The sequence below is a fragment of the Cryptotermes secundus genome, unplaced genomic scaffold (genome assembly GCF_002891405.2).
Source record: "Cryptotermes secundus unplaced genomic scaffold, Csec_1.0 scaffold70, whole genome shotgun sequence".
NCBI lineage: Eukaryota > Metazoa > Arthropoda > Insecta > Blattodea > Kalotermitidae > Cryptotermes > Cryptotermes secundus.
In genome coordinates, this window is record NW_019734964.1 from 2,049,270 (window position 1) to 2,057,745 (window position 8,476).

Consider the following 8,476-nt stretch of genomic DNA (forward strand, 5'->3'; position numbering starts at 1 on the left):
TTTCATGTGTTACAAATTTTGTGATGTTTGGGTAAATTTGTTTTCCCTTATGAATACAATTCATTTGTAAGGTTTGTAAGCTTTTGCAATGGATGAATCCACTAAAATCTTCTCAGGTAATCGGCCATGTTGATGCCAAATTAAAAGCCAATATTTTGGGTAGTTGCTCTGTCTCCATCATCAGGCTTGATGTGCTTCAGATTGTCAAGAGAGATGACCCTGGTGCTGAAGGCAGAGCAGATCTCTGAAACATCGGTCCGTAACTCAACATTGACATGGCTGATCACCCAAGCTGGTTTTAATGCAGTAAAATTTATTAATTTGATTACAATGTTGTTAGTATAGTTTTCCAGTTATGTTCATCATAGTGGCAAGAGACTGACAGAGAAATAGGAAGAGGCCTCTTTTTGCCATATTTCACATACTAAAAATCTGAAATGAGATACTAAAGACTAACATTCCTCCGACCACAAAAACACTCATGAGGTTCTGTGCATTCAGCCACAGATTTGTAGCTACAAAGACAACATAAATTAAACTAATATTCACATTAACTATTCATAATACCGAACAGTGCAGCCCTAATATGCTTTATCACTTTATTTTGACAGAATTTTCAACGGGACATCAAACAGTTGCGAGAAAAGGAGCTACAGTTGCGGTCAGACCTTGCAGCAGCCTCTAAAGAGATACTGCGTCTACGAGAGCTTCTGAAAGACTACAGCAGTGGGGGTGAAAGTTCCCCAGTGTAGATCCGTAGCCTCTGTCTCTCCTGAAACACCAGACCAGTTGACTAGATTAGAGGGTTCCAGTTGAAAGGAGGAGGGGGAGACATTTATGTAATCCTTCTTTTCCTATAGAAAGAATGCAGAAGCTGTCACCATTCTGTATGGCACAATTTAGATTAGAGGCGTTAATTTCCAGTGGTTTTCAGGTCTTTAAGCCCCTATGAAATTTTGTGTCATTTTTCGCTTTGGATGTCTTGCCCCCTATCACAAGTCAGCTGGCACTGTTTTGTGTGTGTGTGTATGTGTAACATTTCTTCTTAAGAAAAATGGCTGGGCAGTTGCTAAGTGTAGCTTTCAACTGCAGATCATTGCAAAAACAGAAATGAGGGTGTATACGAGATCTCATGTCATAGTTAAAGATGGAGTATTTCAGTTTATGAAAGAAAGCCTCATCTTGTTTTCACAATGCTGTTTTGCTGGTTTATTCTTAAATGTTTCAACAATGGTGAGTTAAGAACAAATGATCTATCCTTCCAGCACTTACTTCAGTGGCTAATAATAGCTTATCATCATGGTTCACTAGTAACAGCCAAGTTACATCCTGAGGAATCATCATATTCACAGGTCAATCTTCACAGTTTTTTTGTTCAGTTCTGAGTAGATAGGTGCAGTGTTGTTGGTGCTGTGTTAAATTAAAGTACATTATGTGATGGTAGAATATTCTTGCAATTTTTGTAATCAGTTGCTATTTACAGTTGTAACTTGGTATGTGCTGTGAATGGTCGGTTCTTTAAGTAAAAGTAGTTATCAAAACAGGGGCAGTAAGTAGACTTGTCTTTGAGGTTTCTTGAATGAGGTTGTCAGTAACTTGGAATGTAAACAATAGAGAAGGTTGTTTGAAGTACAAGGTGCAAATGCATCTGTCCTTCGTCAACCTTCCTATTGCTGGGATTCTTATTAGGTTGTGCTTTTGCAGGAGTGAACAGTGGTTAGTATCGCGGTAAGATTTGAGGTTCTCAGGTTTGTGATTATCAAGATTAACTCTTCTGGGGTGTAACACTCTGTTGTCTGATAGGCAGGAACCCACTGTGTCTACCACCGGGCAACAGGGCCCTCCAAAGCATTCATACCTATCCAAAAAATTAAAAAAAGTGTCAAATCTCAGAAGACTGTAATCTTGAGTCAATTTCAACTTGAGATAAATCTGTTAATTTTTGTTTTCCATAGTTACTTCAAAGTTAACATAAAAATTATGAAAATTATTGTATTTAATATTCCTGTTCTAAGAATCTTACACTGTGAAAAAGGCACAGTATCACAGGAAGCTATAAAATTCAGTTGCAGACTTAGGATATAGGATGTACCTCAATTTACAAGTCAAAATATATTTGCTAAATGATTCAATTTATGGATTTTAGGCTTTCGTAATGGTTCATTGTTATAATGATTTTTTTCTTGAGGCTGTGCACCATGTGGATGTGGACAGTGTTGATATTTTGGTGATACATGCTGCCTTCGCTTCAGGGTTGAACTGAGTCGAGTGAGAGGAAGAGAGGGGGAATGTGTGTGCATGCAGCTTTTGCCCTTTAAGGGGAAGACTGGGACTAGTCATCAGACACCATTTCTTCCCCCCCCCCCTTGGGGGGGCTTGACACTTAGTTCACTTGTTACGGCGACCACTATTTGGCCTGTTATACTAGCCCCAGATTATATATATAGTACGACGACAACGACGACGACTGTGGAACTGTCGGAATGAGAGTTGGCAGAGGAAGCTGAAGTATTCTGAGAAAACCTGCCCCAGTGCCATTTTGTTCATCACAAAGCCAACATTACTTGACCTGGGATTGAACCTAGGCTGCTGGGGTGGGAAGCTGACAGATAACCATCTGAGCTATGGCATGGTCAAACACTACCCTTCTCCAGTGGGTCTCATGGACCAAAACCTGTATATACATGAACACTCACCCACTTTACTTGCTTAACTCTGAAGATAAAGGCATGTACCTATGAAATGTTGGTATTACTGCCCATGTCCACACTGTGCAAAGATTCAAGAGCAGAATAAAATATTTTAATTTACTAATCTTTTTCTTCTTGCAAACACACCGTTTTAAAACCTAACAGAAAACAGTAATACTTCAGCCTGCACAGAGCTGCAAGTTGCTATGTCCTGACAGTGAAAGAGTTAAACATCAATACTACATTCCTTCATTACATGACAGATGTTAAAAAAATGTTGGGGAGGTTGGACGAAAGGTGCGCTGGACTGTATAATGCATTTTTATATCTATTTAATAGATGGAAATTTCTTGAGATGACTGATTTGCCCATGAGATGGAAAAGAAGTGAGAAGTACTATGTTTGTCTAGAGAGTCTCCTGTTTACTTTTATTTTCAGTTTCTTCTTTGCAAATCTTTTTTTTTATAGCTCATTATTATAATACATTATGTGAAGTTAAACCATGTTCATCAAGTCTTCTCAAAATGACATCTCATTTATCGTACAAATATCAGAGGATGTTTAAACAAACTGAACATGTAACAAGAATGTTTCATTCTTGTTATCCATGATATTTTAAGTTTTACTGGTCACATTGACCAGTTGACACTACAGTTTGACTGCTGCAGACACATAATACAGAATGGACAAAACATAAGAAACACAACCATACAAATAGATAATACAATACATCCATGTCTACCAGTGAATAAAAGAAAACTATGTACCAAAGCTAACATTCCTCGAGTCAGCACAATGTAGAATTATGTAATAATGATGATAATATATATACAGTCTCGCTTATCATGTGTAAATAATAGTTTTTTTTTAACTGGAATGAGAAATAAGCTCATTCCTTGGGAAGGTTGACATTTCATGTAACGAATACCAAAAATTATATAAATAATCAAAACAGGTAAGGTAAAATGTTCTCAGAATAAGGTGACATGGCGTGAGAAATCACCAGTATTTTCTTAAAAACTCCCATGAAAGGAACATCACATAGAAGTTTCAGTCTGGAGAAATTCAGACAAGAAATTTGATATTATTTTAAAATGGCATGTGTTGTGATACTCTTTTGTTTCTTATCTTGTCTTACATTAGTTTAAGAAAAGTATACAGATATTCAAAATACCTTTAACTTATTATTTTAATGAACATTCTGAAATGTTTCAGGCATTAGACTGATTTCCAAAAAAAGACAGTTTGTTGTAGAGCAACATCCACCACTTTAGGGGCACTGCATGTTATACTGACAAAGAAAGTGAAGTGAAATTTTTTATAAATTATATATGGCCATTGAATTTATTTTCTATTTTCACTAGATAATTAATGTGGCAAAATTACTCCAAGTTTTCAGGATCAGATGAATAAAAAATTTGGAAAATACAAGAACAGTATAACAGAATAGGTTAGATCTTGCATCTCTTGTTCCCCTACAGGTGTTTGTATTTCTCCTTATAGAGAAAACACCAGTGCTTCAGAAAATATACTGCACCGTTATTACAGCTTATATATCTGTAAATATGATTATACCATTCAAGAAATGCAAGAAAAATATAATGACCCTGATCAGTGAATATTTTAGAAATAGTACAGTAATTCTAAATTTTCAAGTATGTACACTTCCAATGCATATGATTGGATAATTTCAGTTTGATGAGAAAAACTGGAGATTGGTTACAACTGTTTTGCTAAGAACATTAAAGAACTTCTGAGTTTTCTTCTTGTTACCAGCTGTGGTTTCATGAAGTGTCGTCATTACCTCTGAGTTGTGTGATATATAATTAAAGAAATATTATATTAAATGTGAAGAAATGAGCTGTTGATCTACAATGAATATTTTTGCACTGGCCTTACAGTGACATTTCTGAACTTGTGAAGGAAGAGAGGCATCTTCATAAAATTATACCTAAAAACAAATGATAGTGTGTGATATATCTATATTTAGAGTTCTTCTTCATTGCCTGTTGGTGTTGTTAATTTATGTTCTTAAGTGGAAATTTGTCAAATATCCTGGAGCACATTAAATTGCTTTAAGCACGCACTGTCACATTTTAAGAAAAAAAAGAAAGGTTATATTTTATGAGTGGTCTTTCACAAATATTAAATCCTTGAAATTTTATGAAGGGTTGCATTTTCTCATCCATATAGTGTAATTTAAAAATTACTATATCTGACTTAGTTTGACTGTAAATTGCATATGTACATAAAAAGATTAAATTATGTAGTAATGTTATATACCAGGCTTGTCTTCTCTTTTTACCAGTTATATGTTGTCCTTTTCAAATTTAATTTCCCTTTTTACCAAATATTCATTATACTATTCAAAATCTTAACATCTTTTACCAATTAACTTGTTCCAGGTCTGTCATTTCAAATTAGCCCCTCAGTTTTAACCAGCTTTGTTCAGATTACAGAGGTTTGTTTGGTGAATTCAGGTCACACCTCCAAGGGGTTCATGTTGGAGAGGAAGTTCAGGCTATACAGGGTAAACCATAAATCCCTCCAGAACTTCTGAACTTGGCAGCACAGCAACCAAGACAGGCACAGCAGAAGGTCGTATCAGTAGGCAGAGAATCTCTCAGAGTTTGTTTGGGTAATACTCACCATGATGTACTGGCAGGTCTCACTACTAGGGGGAAGCCGTGACGAAACATGGTGAGGACAGAGGGTAAGAAAGTGTTCTGTGTCTTGGAATTTGTCAGAACTGAGTTAATGTGATTGTGCAATGGAGGTTTCAGACCAGTTATTACACAGAACCTCCTATGGACAAAGAAATTCATGAGTAGTTAAAGAAATTCTAGCAGAGTGGCTTCCTGCGAGCTGCGAAATGAACAAGCTGGCTGGGGCCATCACTGAGACTTGAGCATGTACAAGAAACTTTTGTCAGGAGCCCTCAGAAGTCAACACATCACACAATCCAAGAATTTCAGATGCCTCAAGTTAAGTGTCTTGCGCATTCTTCGCAAATGTCTTCACAAGAAAGGATACTGGCTACACATGCTGGACAGTCTCAACCGACAGCTGACAGTACTTTGTCCAAAACCTCCATTGCACTGTCAAAGTTGACTCAGTTTTGGCGAATTCCAAGAAACAGAACGCTTTCTTATCCCCTGTCCTCACCATGTTTTGTCACGACTGCCCCCTAGCAGTGAAACCTGCAACTACACCATGGTGCCTATTAACCAAACAAACGTGGAGAGATTCTCTACCTATTTATGTGCTCCTTTCTGCTATGTCTCTCATGGTTGTTGCACTGCAGAGTTTGGAAATCCTGAAGGGAGAATTACACTGTACTGTGGCCAAGACCTACATTGGCAGACCTCTACCCATGCTACTGTGAAAAGAGGCACAATCTCAAATAGGGTCTTCTAGAAAAATCAAAATTAGCCCAGCATGCCTATGAAGAGGGTCATAGGGTATGCTGGGAAGAAACTAGCGTTATAGTTCTATTCTCCTTGGTTGACAAGTAATTGATATTAACGTTTTCTAGGGGACCAGAGTGTGGGGGTGCCTGCCAGTTCGGCTTGGCCATACCGACTTTCCGATACGTATCTTTTAACAACAGTATTTTTTTTTATTGTGAGATATAAGAATTTGGCGTCGGGCTGGAGGCCCCATTCTGCCAATTTTTCAATAGTACACTATTCACAGAGACTGGTGCTCTCTCACGGTAGCATCGTGAAGCACAGTCGGTGACTCGCATTACTGCACCATACTACCTCTGGCGGAAACTTCTCAAATCAATACGATTCCAACGGATGTTATCTCGCGTTGCAAGGAGCCAAGTGAAGTCTGAACGGTCTGAACTACGTGGCTGTATAAGTTGGTGATATGGTGTCGTACTGGAGAAGACGATTACATGACATCCGCTAAAATCTGGGAACTTATTTTTGTCGGGAGCTACGTGTACTTTTCGCTTAAGGGGAAATTTCGCGTTTTACCTTGGCAAATGCGTACTTAAGCAAGTCTAGTCGAAGTATTCGAGTAATCATAAAACTAAATAGTTGTACATTTCAATCACAGCTTAACTACCGGAACAAACTTAAGGGGTTTATTACAATATGAATATTTGCGGTGAAAACATCAAATATTACACTGGCGTATGTTTCTGATATACCTCTGAAGAAAAGAGCATTCATTGTTACTTTATTGTGTCATTGAGGTGTTATGTTACACTGCACAGGGCATTCCAAAGTTTGTGCATTTGAGTGGAAATCTCTTGTAAAATAAAAGTTGTTTCCTTCTCCGAGCTTGGCTGGGATCATGGAGGAGTTCCCAAGTCAGCTCCTAGTTAGTTCAATAAGCAACTGTAATAGAACTTCGGACGTATTCGAAGAAAAGAAGGGCGATATGAACTCTCACTGCAACCTTCCTCTAAATGAAGTACAGATTTTAGAAGCCAATAAAAACTTATTACGTGCAGACTGAGTGTTGGAATAACTCGACTTGCTAGTACATATTTTTTGTACATTATCTATCGTCCTGTTTTCATTTAAAACAACGTTTCGGAAACTGGACTCCATTGGGCCCAACTGTAATTCCCTATTTTGGCCGACTTTTAGTCTCCTTTGAAGCAACTCACCATATTTATTCCCCTCCTCCACATCTGGGACCGCTTCATTTAGGCGTAAAGGATGTAACATGTCCTTCCCTTAACACTAATGCTCGTCATGTGATACAAAGAGACAAAATGAAGGGACGAACTCCAAGGGTGCTACATTGGCTTACATGTAGGCTGAAGAAACGTTGGTGGTGGGGAGTGATACTACCTTCTCAGCGCCTTCCTCTGTGAACTATGCATGATCATGCTATTTCTGAATAATGCTCAAAATCCTGAAGTCGCACAAAGAGAAATTACTCCATAGAAGCGAAAAGTTGGAACTGAAGAGATAGTTGTCATGTAAAAGCTAGAAGAGAGCCACGGATGGTAGATTAATAATTAAATCCTTCAGTCAAATAAAGCATTCAGAAGACAAATCGCTAAACGTAGATAATAGAGACACAACCGAACTTTTAACGTGCAGTTGTCACTTCATACAGTCTAACAAACGCATACACGGTCGTGAACTAATCATCATCTTAGAACTTTAAGAGGCTGGTGGTGTAGTCATTCAGTTACATGAAAATTCATCGAACTCAGTAGACTAAGAACAAACTGCACTGCGAAAACTGAATTGCTGTTTTGTTTACGACATTAATATTCGTGAATTTTGTTACAGCTGAGAAGTTAATTGTCGTTTGTGCATGGTGATAAGGCAGATGACAATTGATTTATAAGCATCAGTTCCACAATCCTGTAATATTTATAAAACAAAAATCGCATGTTTGCCAGTTAGCACATGAAACAGGAATACACAAAAATTCCTTAGACAAGTTTAGGATAGGGTGGGCCTACACTTGTTATCTCTTTTTAAAGCGCAAAATACTCGCGTCTGTTTGAAATAGAAAGAACAACAGCATCTCCCCTTGTGGCTGCTACCCAGCCTATCCACTCGAAACCTTTTTAGATTTTTGCCTGTCAAGAGTGGCTGCATGGTTGTTTCGACCCGTTCTTGGCCCCTCACTTCCACCCAACACCCCTCCACTTGCATTCACGTAAAATGGATTCAACCGATCCATGAATCAACTCGCTCCCATGCTTTCACGTTTCATGTCAACAGCGCAGCAGCGCTGTCGGCGAGTCTAGGAAGGTTTTGGTTCTGATCCCGCCATGGTGACGTCACTCGCTGTAGAGTAGTGTG

The 8,476-nt window shown here is 38.2% G+C and overlaps 1 protein-coding gene across 8 annotated transcripts in view; it reads left to right on the forward strand.

Moving 5' to 3' along the window:
- LOC111868990 (rap1 GTPase-activating protein 1) overlaps positions 1-4,790 on the forward strand; it is a 639,633-nt gene extending 634,843 nt beyond the window's left edge. For all 8 annotated transcript variants that reach the window (XM_023860137.2, XM_023860134.2, XM_023860132.2 and 5 more), the window contains one exon: positions 612-4,790. In XM_023860137.2, coding sequence (XP_023715905.1) covers positions 612-752 — 141 coding nt within the window. In that variant the 3' untranslated portion in view covers positions 753-4,790. The remainder of the gene's footprint in view (positions 1-611) is intronic.
- Positions 4,791-8,476: the final 3,686 nt, after the last annotated feature.